Source organism: Neomonachus schauinslandi, chromosome 13 (assembly GCF_002201575.2).
Source record: "Neomonachus schauinslandi chromosome 13, ASM220157v2, whole genome shotgun sequence".
NCBI lineage: Eukaryota > Metazoa > Chordata > Mammalia > Carnivora > Phocidae > Neomonachus > Neomonachus schauinslandi.
The window spans coordinates 15,105,347-15,123,936 of NC_058415.1; the positions used below are offsets into that span (position 1 = coordinate 15,105,347).

Here is an 18,590-nt window from a genome sequence, read left to right on the forward strand (position 1 = left end):
AAGAAGAAGAAGAAGAAGAAGAAGAAGAAGAAGAAGAAGAAGAAGAAAGAAAAGACAAAAAACAAACCCAGAAGATAAAAGCTTTCAGGAGATGGTATGGGAGGTGCACTTCTAAAGGTCCAAGTGAAATGAGACTCAAAAAAAATCACGCATTACCCAGGCAAAGGGGTCTTCTAGGTTCATCACTCTCTCCAAGTATGTAAAGAAATGGCTAAAATCCCCTACTTTGAGTTAGCTCTATTTTTCAATTGGCCACAAAAAATTCTAAGAAAAATATTTCCCCCCAATTTCTCCTTGGCTATTACAATATAACGCAGAAGCATGTATTCTTAAAAAAAAAAAAAAAATGAGGGGAGGGGAAGGAGGTGGGGAGACACTAGGACTTTTGAAAATTTGCATCTGATCCCCAACATTGCCTCTGCCTGAACAGTTAGTTTTAACTTTTGTGATTCCTTTAGTATTCCTGGAGCAGAAAATACTTTCTACCATGTGGATATTGAGGACAATGATATCATATTAATGACTGCAGAACCAAATTCTTCATGATAAAATTCCTTATTATATTTTCTGTAGCACATGGGCTAATAAAATACCCTTCAGCTTTTCAAGGCTTGAAGAAATATTGTGAGCATAGCTTTATAAATCAGAGGAAAAGAAAGACAAATAATGCCTAGAGGCTCAGGACAAGCCAATATAAAACAGATATTTTGTTTAATCCTGTAATGTCTTATTTATACTATGAAGATTTAATTTTCAAATATTTAAACTTGTTTCTGGCTTTTGTCTTTCACCCTCTTTGTTTTACATTTTAAAATGTTCTGTTGGGTTGCCATTACAATATTAACTTATCTACCTATTAATTTATTTATACATGGTTTTAAACACATCTCTTAAAAATGTAGACACTGTCTGGTTTTTGGAAAACACAACCCTCTTTTGTATATGGGTATTTTTTTCTTCTCAACGTCCAGAGATTTTTCAGTTCTCCTCATGCCTTGGATTCCTCCAGTTTTCAAAGTGATAATTGTGTCCCAAATCTTACAAGTTAGTCCTGATTGCCAATCTTACAGGCCCACACAATTTTGAGAAACTTTTGCAATTGGAGTTGAAATTATTTCGGGTCTAAGAAGCCAAAGAATTCCATTTGTTCACACACAGTGGTGCTCCACTCTGGCAGCTATTATATGTTGTAACAATGGTGTTACTGAGGGGTCTACTAAAGTAAAATGGCAAGCAATTATATTTATAAAATCTGAATCTGAAAAAAAAAATGTTATCCTAAACATTAGTAAGCTTAAATTTTAGGTTGCAACTAAGAACATTTTGAAAGATGTATACACACAAAATATTCACTTATTTTTACTTTCTACATGGGATCCCAGACAGAAAGTTCTTTGTATGAGGGTATCAATATGTAACTTCTTTAGTTTACACAGAGAGCGTTGTACCAGTTGCTCCTCCTTGACCCCCAGCTCTCTCCTCAGAATGCTCAGTGCTAATATTTTGCGTATAACAGCATCCTCCAATGTGGATTCCTTAGTGTTAATAGGTATTAAATGAGGGTGGGAGAAACGGAAAGTCTATGGTTAAATAAATTTGGGAGAAAATCTGTATTAAACAAGACTAAACAAGTTGTAGAACTCAGAATCTAGAACACACCACTGTGCAATTTGAAACTCCTAGAGAGGAAAATATGATATAGAATTTTTCCCATTTTTTTCCCCAAAGAAACATGTCCTGAGAGAGAGAGAGAGAGAGTATGTTTATTCACTGCAAATCTGCTCATTATTAAGGCTCAAATCCAGTCAAATTTCCTTCAAGAGGCTATTTCCAGTTCCCTCAGTTAAAGGTCATCCCTACCCCTTTGGTACATTATTACCATGCTCTTCAGTTTCTTTGAATTCTCATTCCCTTTCTATGACCCATCATTAAAAAAAAAATTTTTTTTGTATGGTGTCTTTGTTCTCCACTAAATCAAATCATCTTGAGGTAATGGAACATCCACTATTCAACTATTTGGTTTTTTTGTTTGTTTGTTTGTTTCTGTTGTTGTTCCGTTAGCCAACATATAGTACACACCTAATGTAGCACCCAGAACCTTCTAGAAACTCAATAAATGTTGGCTGAAAGACTGAAGCCACCTACCCCGAACGTTTGCTATTGATTTCAAAAATTCCTCTGGAAAAGAAAATATGTTTCTTTACCTAGTTGAGAATGAGTGAATTTGACTTTTATTCTTCAGTACATCTTTATACCCAATTTAACACTGATTTTGAGTGACAGGGAGAGTAAATCACCATAACCAAAACTTCTACTTAAAAAATTCAAACCAGGGGTGCCTGGGTGGCTCAGTCAGTTGAGTGACTCTTGATTTCAGCTCAGGTCATGATCTCAGGGTCGTGGGATCGAGCCCCGCATGGGGCTCCCTGCTCAGGGTGGAGTCTGCGTCTCCCTCTCCCTCTGCTCCTCCCCCGCTCGTGTTCTCCTCCTTCTCTCTCTCTCTCTCTCAAATAAATAAATAAATAAATAAATAAATTCTTTAAAAAAAATTCAAACTTAACAAAAATCATGCAAGGTTGTTTTTATTAAGCTTTATGTTTAGATTACAGCTAAGGATTTCAGGCATTGCTTCATTTGACAAGCAGACATGACATTCAAGGAAACATTTCAACAAACTCCAATGACTTCACAACTACTGCGAACAGAACATATCTACTCTGCAGCTCAAAGGTGTGTTAAGGACTTAAAGGGGTTGTTAGAGAAAGAAGCTACATGACAACTGGTCCTCTTCTATAACATGATTATCCTGGATGAGTAACTACAAGGAGAAGCACATAACTATTACGGAGCTTGGAGAGATCTCACATCAGCTCCATCCTTGTTTTACAGATAGGACTTGAGGGTCACATATCAGAAGATAAAGGATTCTTTCAGAATAAGCTACATGTCAAGTTTTCTATGTGTAGTTTTAATGCTAATATGATTAGCTTATGTTTAAAAAAAAAATCAAGAAAAGAACAATTGTGTATTTAAAACCCACTACAATATATTAGTGACTATAGGAGATGCTTAGTCATTGAGGATTCTTTGCTCCATTCTTGTGGTTTCTTTATGAGTTCTTCTGAGAAATTTTCATTGTGACCGTCTTGACCTCTGTGTATTCGTGGAGACCATATTCTCCCCTAGAGAGAGGGGGAGAAACCCACAGAATTTAGCACAGCAATGCAAATGTACCATAGTCCATGATTTAGTACAAATTTGTTCTTGCCTATCTGGCTAGGGACAATGGAAAATATTTTCTGTGTACAGAGGGATTTCAAATAGTAGCCAGCCAACCATAAGATATCTGGTCTCACATAAATCCCCCTGTGCGGAACCTTTTCAAGCCCTTTTTTTTTTTTTTGGCATTTTAAATGACTATTACATTCTGTTGATTTTCACATAAATTGTCTAGTTTTGACATCGTTCTATTTGACTATAAACAAGCTCACCACACACACACACACACAAAAGACAGTTCAGTCCAACAAGAATCTTACCATTTCTAGTTTAGGTTCGAATACATAAGACAGATAATAGTACAAAAGAAGAAATCGTAATATATAATCACTTGAGTAGTGGAGTAAAACTATAAATTCAAGTAGAGCTTAGCTTAACATTTTTATTGTGTGTGATTGGCCCAGAAATGATAAGAGGGAATTTTCATGCTAACGTGCCCTGATACGGTTTGAAACAAAATATTTTCTAGCTATAGTTTTAACAGTATCTCTTGATTTTTGGGAAAACAAAACAAAACCAAACCCCTGATCTTTATTGTTAGAGTTGGTTTGTTTGTCTTTTTTGTTTGTCTGTTTTGAGAGAGAGAAGAGAGGGTTCATTGGCCCAAATTCAGACCTTTGGGCTTTTTGTGGTTTTGGGGTTTTTCTATTCATGCAACCCCTGCCATTTGCTTATATAACTCTTAAATCCAACCCAAGTGATCAAGAATTAACCTGAGTCAATCAGTTAGGATCCTGGTATCCCGTTATTGGGTTTATCGAGAGCTCCCACCAGGTTTGGAAACTGGGATTTGCCATCTTTTGAAGAAATGACTAAAAGCATTGAGTTCGTATTCTCTATATTGTTTTGATGAGAGGATTGAATTGCATGTACATAGCAGCACTCTTAAAATTATAACACTCGGGCACATGTAGGCTTACAGAGGAAAATGATCTTGATCCTTTTCTACCCCTTCCTTCTGATGCTGTAGACAGGTATGTAGAAGACATCTTTTTCTCCTGGGTAACCTAATCCTCTTAACGCTGATTATTTTCTTGGGCAATTAAGCTTCTGAAAATACCTTCTAAAAGCTTCAATGAACATGTTCTTCAAAGTAATTAAAGGACTTAGCCTCAGTTGTCTGAAACCCATTAAAGGATAATATTTTAGTAAGTATTTTATATCACAAAGTTAGATAAATTAACCCATGATTTTTGCCAATGGCCTTTCCATTGTATTTTGGGTGACATGGACACTTGAAACTTTCAGGAGAGTACTAAGTGTGATTATTGTTATACTGGTGCTGAAATAAGTCCTGCTCCTAAGTATTACGATGCATAGACATTCCTGTGTCTACGATATAACACAAACACATCTGTTTGACACTTCTCTTTATCCTGCTGCTCTGTGAGTTACTGGTCCTGTACTTCTAAAATCCTCAAGGTACCAATCACCTGGGATTTTATTAGAATGCTGATTCTGTTTCACTAGGTCTGGCAAGAGGTCCAAGATTCTGTATTTCCAACAAACTTCTACTTGACACCCTTGCTTCTCACCTGGGTCCACACTGTAGTAATAAGGTCCTAGTAAGCAAGTTACATCTGTTTTTCACTCTGTACCCAGAACTGAGCCTGGTGCTACTTAAGTAGTCACGGGGATAATGTTTGCTGGACTGACTTGGCGAATATAACTGAACAAAAAAATATTCACATGAGCTTTCTCTATAAATCCAGTAGTTTATAACACTTTCATGCTCCCCTTATTCTGCAAAGGACAGGAGGAAAGAAGTATCTTGTGAAGGTGCCAAGAACCAATTAATGCAATGGTATGTATACTAGTAAAGTCTCCAGTGACTTATGTTAACTGAAGTGAAAACTAGTACAATTACACCAAGGGAGGAATTTCTATCATTTGACTCATTCCAGTGAAGGCACCATGATCGGAAACCCAATCCCAGGTCCAGGCACTTAGTATTACAACCATGCTGAGATCTGTGCACCACTATTTTTGGCTCTTTGAGGACTCTGTTCCCAACTGATCAATTATACCTTTCTATCTCTAAGGATAAATTGTAATTGAACTCTTGGGAGTCATGTGAGTTTATTGCTTTGGTAATTCTCTTTAAACATCTTGTGGCAAATGACTTGTTTTAAGTTCACCAAATTTGGTTTCAGGTAGACATTAACAGCATCCTCAGCCAGAGTTTTTGCAGTAAAAAATTACAGCATTACTCTTCTCTTTGTGTTTATATAGATATAGAAGGAAATTATCTATATTCACATAACAGAATTTTAAGAAATTATTGATGTTTGATTCTTTTTTTTTTAAGATTTTATTTATTTATTTGACAGAGAGAGAGACAGCAAGAGAGGGAACACAAGCAGGGGGAGTGGGAGAGGGAGGAGCAGGCTTCCCGCTGAGCAGGGAGCCCGATGCGGGGCTCGATCCCAGGACCCTGGGATCATGACCCGAGCCGAAGGCAGACGCTTAACGACTGAGCCACCCAGGGGCTCCCTTAATGTTTGATTCTTATTTTTCCATTTCTCTCTCTTACTTGCTTTTCTTATGCCTCAACCTTAAAGTTGGACCAAACTGTATTCAACAAAATTGACATACTTGGTCTACTTTAGTCAATTTGTCCCTTTTGATTGTTTTATCTTCAACATTCCTAGGAAAATGTGTTAGGTAGCTGGGCCAGCCATGAGTTAACTGTCCTTCAGAATAACCCAACCTTTGTTACAGCTTTTTGTACAGTAATTAGTTCTGCAAAGGGACTCTCTAATAATGGATATTATAAAGAAAAGGAACCGGGGAATGAAAGAACCATTTGCCAAGTCCCCACCTGGTCACAGAATACTGGGGAATGGACACACAGTTTGTCACTTCACTCTCAGGAGGCTTGTTGTTAGCATCTCCATTTTAAATAGGAGGGAACGGAGGCTCAAACCAGGCTGTGTGGCTAGCAAGAGATGGAGCTGGGATTCAAGTGCAGGTCGGCTAGTGCTCCATCATCCTTCCTCTGGGACACCATGTTCTTTTTATGAATTGAGCTTTTGCCATTCTCTCTCCCCACCAACATTCTAAAGATATCCGTGGCTCTTCGCTGCTTCCTTAACAAAATGTAAGCCAATTTTCTTGAATACAAGACTTCTTAATCTGTATCCTATTTAACTGAAATCATATTCTCCAACACCATAAATCCCCACCAGGCATCCAAATTCACGAACCCCCCAACATGCCACATGTAACCGACTGTTCAAGAACGCTTCCCTTCTCTGCTTCCTGACATCCTACATTTGTTTCATGCCCTAGATCAAGTCCTGTATTTTCTGTGAGGTCTTCTCTGACTCTGTCAGCTGCCAGTAAGTTCTTATCCACTGAGTTCCCACAAGGGTTAAAACTACAGCATCTTAAGTATGGAAAGGAGCTCATAGAGTCTCTACTTTGTTCTCCCCCTCCTGTCCCCACCCGCGATTGCTGATTGTATCTGACAGATGAAAACCGTGAGAAGTGGAGCAATTCCATGAATGTTATATTCTGGTGGTGCCCAGATTTTCTGTCCTTCGGTGCTGTGCTCTGCATTTTACCTGATTTTCTACCTCCATGACTTAAGAACTCCCCGTCTATGACTGTTTACTTCATAGTGTGAGTAGGTTATTTTGCACGACTTTTTTTACAAATTTCTCCTGCCACCACAATTATATGGAGGATGGGATGTGGTATCATGTATCTTGGGCTCCGAGGCCCTAATATACACAAAAATACTTAATGAACATATATTGAGAAGGAGGATGGATCATTTTATCATTCTTCCTTTTTACTGGCTCCCCAAAGATGACTGCTTCATTGTAATTTTGCTGACTTATTTAAATGACAAAGTAGATGGCTATTTAATGTATTCATGACCTTTAGAAACTGAGACTCATTTTTACTTGCTATTTACAGAATGAGCAGCTTTCCTATGTTTGATTCCATAAGGTTTGTATATGATGTGTCTTTATTCCTCATGACTTTTAAAATGTATTGATAACAAAATGACTTTTAAAAAGTATTGGTAACAAAATTAACCAAATATATTGTCACCACTTTCTGTGTATACATATGTATATGCACATTTTTAAAAAGTCTATATACCCAGGTTTCAAAAGCAACTTGAAGGCTTGTAAATGAATTTATATATATATTCTCAATCTAGTCATGACTATAAAACATGTTTTCCTTAGTCAAATTTCCTTTTCAGTTTATATTTTAGTGCAAAAATAACTAATTCGGATCGTTTAAAACTTTAGATTCCATATCAAAATATTTCATCAAATGAGAATTACTCTTCCTACACTGAGAAGCTTTTGCGATAAAGGCACTAATCTACTTAAGAGGTATATTTGAATGACTAGAGTGTTTGTACGTTTTCACACTTCCTACAGGAATCAATTTGTAGTTTTTGCTTCCTTTTTGGAAACATTTCCCAGAGAGATTACATGCTTATATACAGAAAGAAACTCTAAAAGTAGGCAATATTTCAATAACCAATGTAATGTATGGTCCCTTATGAATAGTAGGAGCTTAATATATTTCCCTTCTGCCATTACTTTTTTGCACTTAGGGGCTAAATCCAGCATTTAAGAGCTATTTGACAGTACGAATCTCCAGGAAAGAACAGAGGCAGGTTTTAATTTAAGTAGCAGCTACGGAGTGATTCGCTGGGGTGACAATCATTTTGATCAAGGGAAGCATTTATCTTAATAGAAAGTTATCCTTACAGTTCTCTTCCATTTCCAGACATCTTGAATCCACCAAAGGGGCACTGGGCAGATACCACGCTATAGCAATTCACCCTGAGAAAAAAAGAAGTGTATTATAGATCATATTTAACCTAGGAAATAACTCCTGAATTTGGAATTTTAACAACCTTAACAACCCTGTTGATTTCAATATAACATACTCATTGTTATTTTTTTTTAAAGCAGTACTATAAATTAGCATGTGGAAGTATATGTATATGTACTGCCTAGAAAGAAATAGAATGGTACAGCTCTGTGTGTGGAGAGTCATTTTGGTAGTACATTGTGTCCCTGAGAAGTTGTAGTTTGAAATATAAAAGATAGTATAACCAACATGCCATAGGAGAAAGGATATGGTTTGCCAGAGAACGGGAGTTTGTTGGGTGGGTGTTCTTTACTGCTTTCATAAGCCTTGTAATTCTCTTGAGGATTGTGTACATAACAGGCTAGAATCAATCATCTTTTGCAATTGTAATATGTATTACATTACTCAGTTCACTTTTTCCATTAATTCGTTTAATAAATTACTTAAATAGGACTTAGCAGGAGTTGGATTTCACTATTAGTTTATCCCTTGCCATATTTCATAAAATGTTTAAAGATGTTCTATGAACAAATATAATTACAAAAACATGAGTAATTAGAATTAAAGGAAAAATTATGATAAAAGGTCAAGACAAGGAGGAAAATTTAGAATACAGTTTTGCAGGGCATGAGCAATTTGTTTAGCTTTCAGTCTCCTGGTGGCCAAGGTGAAGAGCAAAATTTAACTACCTGTATGATTCTCATTACGTGTAAGGAGAAAAAATATTATTTGAAGGAGAAACAATGTTCTTTTAAAATATTTCCTCTCCCTTGATGTTGCTACAATAGGAGAACAACACTGTGACTTCTAGATACATTGTATTATGCATGCAAATTGGATTATGAATTTGATCCTGAGATAATATTCAGTCATTTCTTCAGTGAAAGCATTTACTATCCAAATTCCCAGAGCTCCATGTTCTCATTGGACCACAGTTTCTTATCCAAGTCTCTCCTTCTGGAGCATAGTTCCTTAAATAAATGTATGCTTTCAAAAGACAACTTGTCTAGGTTTGTTTAATTGTTCTTCTACTACAAAACCAGATCCCTACTCTGAAATGATGGGTAAAATCCCAACAACCCTGGGACTCAATAATTATCCTGAAAACACCAAGTGGAAACTATGTCTGGGACAATGCCAGAAACAGAATTATGTTCTAGAATAAATAACAATAAGAATATGCCTCTGTTTTAATAGCAGAGGAATTCCAGACTGGGGATTTCCACATCACTGGGCAGAATGATGTCACATGCTCAGTCCAATCCAGCAGGCATAGAACATTCCGAAGTAAAAAACCTGAAACTTGTCTTTTTATGTTAAAATGTGCAGAAAATGAGTTTGCTCTTTTGATCCTATCCTGGAAGTGAAAATATTTTCATTTAAGTAAATGGAGAACTAAGAAATATTCAGTTAGAGAAAACTATTAATTTCAAAATAATCAGCCTTGCCAATTGATTCTCCTTCCACAGCCTTTTCTTGTTATAAAGAAGGGAGGTTCCAAGCCCACGAGCCCTGGCTTTGCCCCCTTAGTACCCAGGTGATACTGAGAAAGGTATCTGGCCTCTCTAAACATATATTTTCTCCTCTGTACAATGGAAGTGATAATATTTAACCAGATTATTTCAAGGCATAAGTAAGGTGATGCATAGCAGGTACTTTTTTTTTTTAATAGAATGTCCTTCTTATAGTGGCTTCTTATAGTGGCTTATAGTCAACTAAAATTGACAAAACTTCTTATATAGTGGAAGTTTTTAGTAACTGGAGATAATATACATACATGTAATAGTAATGCTGAATCTTATTAATAATTTTATCATAGGAAAATTGCACTTTAATCACTAGCCCTACTGATTATTTAAGAAGAATTTGCTTGATTTTAAGTCTTGGAAAGAAAACATCCCACTATAGAAAGAATCAGGCTTTCGAGCAGTTTCTCTGTCCTGGTTGCACAAAGAATCACATGGGAGCTTTGAAAAATACTCTTTAAATAAAAACCTTTAAATAAAAGTCCACATTCAATCGCAGAGATTGATATAATTGATGGATTTGATGGTCACCACCCTATGTCAAATCAGTTTATTATTATTTTTAAAGCTCCCCAGATGACTCTAATGCACAGTCAGGGTTGAGAATCACTACTTTCGAGTCTGAAATAGGTCTGCGTCTCAGCAGCCATTTATTGTGTGAGCTTTGATCAGTGACTTAACTTCACTAAACTTTCGTTTTTTTCATCGATAACTTTGACATAACAATTACACTGTTGTTATAAGGTGAAATGAGATAATGAACATAAGGAACAGAGAACAGTGCCTAGCATAGAGTATACTGACTAAATGGTGACTCTCTCTTTGATTGGGAAAAAAGATTCCAGAGCTACACAGTGGGGCAAGGACTGCTTGGCTGTCCCTTTTAAGGATAAATATTTTTCAGCCTCCTTGCACAGTAATGCAGGGTTGGGAAAGAAACAGCGGGCTGCTTTTCCTCAAAATTGTGAAGCCTCAGGGCACCTGGCTGGCTCAGTTGGCGGAGCATATGACTCTAGATCTCGGGGTTGTGAGCTCAAGCCCCATGTTGGGCATAGAGATCACTTAAAAATAAAAATAAATAAATAAAAGGATAAATACTTTTCATTGTCTAATGGATTTTTAACTGGAGTAGGTGTGACTGATTATCTGGAAGGAAAATCATCTTTAAATATTGACATGGACTGAGGGGACAAAGTGAGTTTCGATGGGGTAAAAATTACCAACCAAGCAGTCCGGACACTGGGGGCTGGGCAGAGGTGCAACAGTTTGAGAGGCATGGCCTTAAAGTATAAAAATCAAGAGATATAAATGAAGATACAATATAAATCAGATATAAAGCATGTATAAATCAGGTTAAAAATGAAGAGACATGTTTCTCAAAACTACTATGTTCTTCCTAATTAAGACCTTCAGACATCTCTAATAAACCCAGAATAAGAAACCGATATAAGAAATAAACATTTGCAGACATAAGAGCATCAAGTAAATATTGTCCTACTATATAATTAAATTGATTAAAGCAGAAGTTCATCTCCCTTGTGTATAGCGCAGTGCCAAGTACCTAAAAATTATTTAGTAACACTTATATTAGCCAAACATTAAAATATTTGGGGTAAGCAATTTAGGGGCTAGATACAGAGAAAATAACCTTCTAAAGTTCTTCCAATATAGTAGGGTTTTTGTTTTGCTTTTTGTTGTTGTTGTTTTTTGTTTGTTTCATTTTGGCTTTGGTTTTAAGGCAGTAACTGCTTGTCCAGCAGGCCATGTGATTCCAAATGAAAAAAATCAAAGTCTGAAAAAATTCAAAGTGAGGTGTGGTCCAAGATAGTAGCAAGGTTTATCCTGAACTCACCTTTCCCCATGAATGCATACATAAACAATCTGACTTTACACCTATAGAAACCAGAAAATGAAGGAAGAATGAAGCTTAAAGTTAATAGAAGAAAGGAAGTAAGAAAGGTCTCAGTGGAATAGAGAATGGAGAGACAGTAGAAAAGATCCATAAAACTAAGAGCCTGTTCTTTAAAAAGATAAACAAAATTGACAAACCTTTAGCTAGACTTACCAAGAACAAAAGAGAGGGTTTAAATAAATAAATCAGAAATGAAAGAGAAGTTATAACCAGTACCACAAAATTAGAAAAGATCATAAGACAATACCATGGATAATTATACACCAACAAATTGGACAACTTAGAAGAAATGATTAAATTCTAAAAAAAGTGAGAGTTTTCAGGTCTGAATCATGAAGAAATAGAAAATCTAAATAGACCAATTACTAATAGGAAATTGTATCAGTAATCAAAAAATTCCCAACAAACGAGTTTCAGGACCAGATGGATTTATTGGTGAATTCTACAAAATATTCAAAGATTTACTACCTATCCTTCTCAAACTCTTCCAAAAATTTAAAGACAAAACTCATTTTATGAGGCCGGCATCACCCTGATACCAAAAACAGACAAGGACATGACAATAAAAGAAAATTATAGGCCAATATCCTTGATGAACACAGATGCAAAATCTCCAACAAAATATTAGCAAACCAAATTCAATGATACATTAGAAGAGTCATACATCATGATCAAGTAGGATTTATTCCAGGGATGCAAGGATGGTTCAACATCTGCAAATCAATCATCATGATCCACCACATGAACAAAATGAAAGTTAAAAATCATATGATAAGCTCAATAGATGCAGAAAAAAATTTGACAAAATTCAACATCCATTAATGATAAAAATTCTCAAAAAATGGGGATACGGGGAATATAGCTCAACGTAATAAAAGCCATGTATGACAAACCCATAGCTAACATCATACTCAATGGTGAAAAGCTGAAAGTTTTTCCTTTAAGATCAGGAACAAGACAAGCATGTCCACTCTCATCATTTTTATTCAACATAATACTGGAAGTCCTAGCCAGAGCAATTAGGCACAAAAAGGAAATAAAACTATCCAAATAGGAAAAGGAGAAGTAAAACTGTCACTATATGGAACAGAATAGAGAACTCAAAAATAAACCCATACATATATGGTAATTGATTTATGACAAAAGAGGCAAGAATAGACAATGGGGAAAGGACAGTCTCTTCAATCAGTGGTGCAGGAAAAACTGGACAGCCACATGCAAAATACTGAAACTAGGTCACTTTTGTACACAATACACAAAAATAACTCAAAATAAAGACTTCAATTTAAGACTTGAAACCATAAAGCTCTTAGAAGAAAACATAGGCAATAAGCTACTTGACGTCAGTCTTGGCAATAAATTTTTGAATCTAACCCTAAATGCAAAGGCAACAAAAGCAAAAATAAACAAGTGGGGACTACATCAAACTAAAAACTTCTGCACAGCAAAGGAAACCATTACCAAAATGAAAATACAATCTATACTGAATGGGAGAAAATATTTTCAGATCATATATCCAATGAGAGATTAATCTCCAAAATACATAAAGAACTCATACAACAAATAACCAATCAAAAAACAAAGAGTCCAATAAAAAATGAGCAGAGGATCTACATTAGACATTTTTCCAAAGAAGATATGCAGATGGCCAACAGGCCCACGAAAAGATGCTCAACATCACTCATTAAGGGGGAAATGCAAATCAAAACCACTTGAGATTTTACCTCACTCCTGTCAGAATGACTAGTTTAAAAAGGATAAGAAATAATAGTGTTGGTGAGGACACAAAGAAAAGGGAACTCTCTTGTGCTGTTGGTGGATATGGAAATTGGTGCAGCCACTATGGAAAACAGTATGGAAGCCCCTCAAAAGATTAAAAATAGAACTATCATATGATCCAGCAATTCTACTTCTGGGTATTTATCCAAAGGAAATAAAAAGATATATGCACCCTATGTTCATTGCAGCATTATTTGCAATAGCCAAGATATGGAAACAACCTAAGTGTCCATGAACAGATGAAAGGATAAAGAAGATGTGATATATGTGTACAATGGAATATTACTTAGCCATAAAAAAAGAAGGAAATCCTTGCCATTGGTGACAACATGGATGGACCTTGAAGGTATTATGCTAAGTAAAAGAAGTCAGAGAAAAACAGATATTGTATGATTTCACTTACATGTGGAATCTAAAAAACAAAACGTATAGATACAGAGAACAGGCTGGTGGTTGCCAGAGGGGTAGGATGTTGGGAGTGGGAGATACATGTGAAGGGGGTCAAGAGGCACAAACTTCCAGGTATAAAATAAATAAGTCATGGGGACATAATATACAGCATGGCAACTACAGTACATAATTGTGTATTGCATATTTGATAGTTGCCAAGACAGTAAATCTTAAAAGTTCTCATCACAAGAAAAAAAATTTAATTTTGGAGAGTGACTGATGATAACCAGACTTATTGTAGTGATCACTTTGCAGTGTATACAAATATCAAATTATTGTATCGTACACCTGAAAATAATACAATGTCAATACCTCAAAAATAAATAGGTAAATAAAGAACAAAGTTCAAAGTAACATGTTAATGTGATTAACGCTGAAAAGACGATATGTAGATTTGACTTACCATACTGTCCCAGCCTGCAGAGCGGAGGAAACTGTTATGGCTTTATCAATATCTTTGGTAAAGATTCCTGCTGATAAGCCATAAAGAGTATTATTTGCTCTCTTGATCACATCATCTAAAGATTTAAATTTCATGATTTGCTGCACTGGTCCAAATATCTATACCATAAAAAAATGAATGAAATAAGTCAAAGTAACAGGTTAAAACTAAATATCTTAAATGGTATTGTAGTTTTATTCTCCTACAAACTACCATAAACTAAGATTTTACTTTGCATCTCAAAGTGTAAGAATCAAAACGGTAGCTGCTGGAATGGGAGGTTAAGATAGGCAATGGTAATGTGTTAAATTCCCTTTGGAACAAAATGGGGTAGAAATAAATAAGGTAATATTAATTTTCTTGTTGTTGGAATTAGACTTCCAAGAACTTACCATTGTGTATAAAGTCATTAACTTCAGAGTTTCTTTTACATTTAGGAATATTTTATATTCTCTCCCTAGTTTTCCACATCAAGTCACTACATAAACAGCAAACTCAAGAAAGTAATGCTTGCTCTACTGGATAAATGAATAAGTAATAATTGATAATAATTATTTTGTTTTAAATATCAGTGTATCATCAACTGAAATACCACCTATTTTACTGGACTTAGATCTTTTTATAATCAGCCAAATTAGCTGAAACAACATGAATTTTTGTTCGGATTCTGTTCTTCAGCCAAATCTTAAGCGACTTACATGTACCAAGCAAAATGATCCATTACTGTAAGAGCTTAAATCCTCAACCACTAACTAAAGCATGGGTTCATTAATAATGACTATAATCATAGGATGGGAAACAAACTCCCAATTTGCTCATTCAAACCTAAATTGTTCTTTCACTTTTGCTAGATTCTCTAGTTAGCTCAGCCCAAAGTCAACTTATTCTGTATCTCATCCCCAGATGGGAGAAAAACAAGTGGGTTTTCTCTTAAAAATTAAGCTTCTGTATTATGTTTCTGTAAAACATATATTAAAATTAAGCAAAGAGGGGTCCTTCTGAGTGTTACTAAAATTTTCTGAGAAATGTAAGTTAGTGGGAGGCAAAAATCAGAAAAGAGAGTTTTCTGGTGTTCATCACTGATCTAAATATTGGAGTTGGGGGTTACAATACCACAAAGGCTGAGTATAAATCCTAAGGCTGTAAATCTAATTATTGTGTTGTAACCTGGGAACCAGATACATAGCAGCTATGGTAATAAGTGTGTTAATATCTTACCTAATTTTAATTGAACAAAGCACATGTTTCAAGGCTTCTTTGAAGCAGCAAACAAGCTACCCTACTATGTATATTACAGGAACACAATAAATGTTTCCTTGATTGAATGTATTTTTTTGCCTTTATCTTTTCCCATGGCATGCAAGAACAGCAGATCCAATAAGACAAATATTTGTCAATACATGCAAAATTTACATGCAAATAAATGCAAAAAAAAATCAGTTGACAGCTGAATTGGTGTTGAGAAACTATGTTTGATTATCCATATGTATCTTTTGTTTTATTTTTCCTGTTTATTTACTGCTTGCAAATTTGATTATGCACTTTCCCCCTTGCTTGATGGCATTTTGGGAGGTAAAGAAAATAACCCTTTTAGATTCTCTATCATATCATAAACATGAAATATAAATTCACTGGATGAAAGATTATGATTCAGTACATTTGAATTGGCAGTGCCTTCTTGTTATAGTTTATTATGGGACACCTTCATAGCCCAAAGCCAGTGAATCTATCTCTGTATTTATTTAAACCCTTCTGTCCAGGGCACCTGGGTGGCTCAGTCAGTTAAGCATCTGACTCTTGATTTCAGTTCAGGTCATGATCTCAGGGTCATGAGATCGAGCCCCGTGTAAAGCTCCACACTCATTGCGGAGTCTGTCTGAATTCTCTCCCTCTCCCTCCGTCCCTCCCTCTGCTCGTGTTCTCTCAAAAAATAAATCAATAAATAAAATCTTAAAAAAAATAAAACCCCTCTGTCCATGAGGTAGATTATTTATAATTCCGAAATGCAAACTAGCCTTTCCTAGTTATATAGTTATATATCATGTCTCTGGATAACATCTTCTTAATGTTAATTAGTTTGTGCTCACCAAATATTGAACAGCAATATATTTGTCTAGGAAAATTAGGAAGTGCAAGAGCTGAAAACAGGGCCAAGAGCATATGGAGGGTGAGGAGCCATGTAGGGAATGAATGTTATTTTCAAATACATGGATGGCTCTTATGCGGAAAAGGGCATAGTGCAGATATGAGGCCAACAAGCAGAACTTAAGAGGAGGGATTCATATGCAGCTAGAGGGAACTTTCTAGTGCTTAGCATTGTCCAGACACAGAAAAGTCTAAGAAATAATGAGTTACCTGTTGATGATGCTGTTTAAAGAGACACTGGCTGGCCAATGGCCAGGAGCAAACCAATGATCATAGTGGGATTGGAGAGGTGAGCTTAAGAGATCCTTCCAGTTTTATGAGGCTATAATTCCATAACAGTAACAAGTCACTTAAGCTCTTTGGATCTCAATTACCTCATCTATAAATTTGACTTTTGGCCTGAGTTATCCATAATCTTCCTTCTAACATTAACACACTATCACTTTTTAACAGAATGGTTCCCACATGCTCCATGGGATTCTACACTGTTAGGTTAGGTGGGATTGGGTGGATAATGAAGTCAATATAAGCAACAGTAGGTCACATAGAAAGAGTGGGGAATGGTGGTCATGAGAGTTAGACTATACCTCCAGGCTGCTTAGCTGGGCGTGTGACCTAGCTCTTTCCTACTTTGGGCCTTAGGTTTTTTATCTACTACTTAGATTGATAACAAGAATCATAAATCATAGTTGACTATGCGGCTCAAAGGAGAACTCAAGATATAAAAGGCATAAAGGTACAAAAAGGTTCTAAAAAGTTTGACATGTTCTATTCACAGGGGTAATAAAATATATATAACATGTAGGAACTGAAAACAACTACTATGTCATTATTTAGGAAAATTCTTGGATCAGAATACTATGTTTAATTTTATTTAGTTTCCAATCATTATAATGTAACAAAGGAATCATACACCTTATAAATGTTCTGAGATTTTTTATTAGAAAAAAATACCAGTCTAAATAGGTGAAAATAATAAAAGAGAGTATTTATCTCTGGGAAGAAAAGACTACAGGCTTTCTTCTTGTATTGGAGAAATTCTATGAGAAGAAAACAATATAATGATACTTCTCTCAAGAGGTTATGAGAATTAAATAAGAATATTTCATGTTTATATTAAATATTTTATTTCTTTATATAAATATATTTATATACATGTATAATATACACTAAACTTTATAAAAATGAATAGGAATGTCAGAAATATAAATCTTTACATAAATAAAGCATTTATACTTATTATTTTTCATAAGAATATATTTATATTTTACACTGTTTATAAGGCACTTAGCTCTATATCTGGCACATAGTGAGCAATCACTAAATGGTTCTTATTATTAATAAAAACAACCAAACAAAACTACAGACCAATATCCCTCAAACTACAGACCAATATTAACTACAGCAAATATTCCTAAAAAGTATTAGCAAATAATATTCAGCAATACCCACAAAGAGTTATACACTATCACCAAGTGAGAATCATTCCAGAGATATAAGGCTGGTTCAGTATTCAAAAATCAGTTAATACAAGACACCACACTGATAGAATGAAGAAAAAATACCGCATAATCGTCTAAGTTGATGCAGAAAAAGCATTTGACAAAATCCATCCTCCTTTTCCTCTCAACAAATTTGGAATAGAAAGGCACTTCCAAAACCTGATTAAGGGCATTTAAGAAAATCTCACAGCTAATATCATACTCAGTGACAAAGACTGAATGCTTTTCCCCTACGATAGAGAACAAAACAAAGATGCTCACTCTTGCTACTCTTATTCAACATAGTGCAGAATTCGAGCAAATGAAAAAGGCAAAAAAAGGAAATAAAAAGCATACAAATGAGAAGAGAAGGAATATAGTTGTTCCTATTTGTAATGACACAATTGTCTACATACAAATTCTCAAGGAATCTCCAAAAACCTCCTAGAATTACTGAGTTTGGCAACATCAAGAAAATATACAAAATCAGTTATAACTATTTATACTAGCAATAAGCGTATGCATACAAAAATTAAAGATTCTACTTACAATAGCTCAAAAAAATACTTAGGCATAAATTCAATAAAACATGTTTAGGACTCATATACTGGAAACTATAAAATCCTGATGAAAGAAATCAAGGAAGGTATAAATAGACAAACCATGTTCAATGACTGGTAGATTCCATACAATAAAGATGTTAATTCTCACCAAATTGATAAGACACGTTT

At 35.2% G+C, this 18,590-nt stretch overlaps 1 protein-coding gene across 1 annotated transcript in view; it reads right to left on the bottom strand.

The window, feature by feature from the left end:
- Positions 1-2,566: 2,566 nt before the first annotated feature.
- Positions 2,567-18,590, bottom strand: part of ALDH1A1 (aldehyde dehydrogenase 1 family member A1) — a 54,678-nt gene continuing 38,654 nt past the window's right edge. The window contains exons 11-13 of the mRNA XM_021694448.2: positions 14,195-14,352; positions 8,019-8,093; positions 2,567-3,182 (exon numbers count right to left, since the gene is read on the bottom strand). Of these exons, the coding sequence (XP_021550123.1) occupies positions 3,110-3,182; positions 8,019-8,093; positions 14,195-14,352 (306 nt within the window). The 3' untranslated portion in view covers positions 2,567-3,109. The remainder of the gene's footprint in view (positions 3,183-8,018; positions 8,094-14,194; positions 14,353-18,590) is intronic.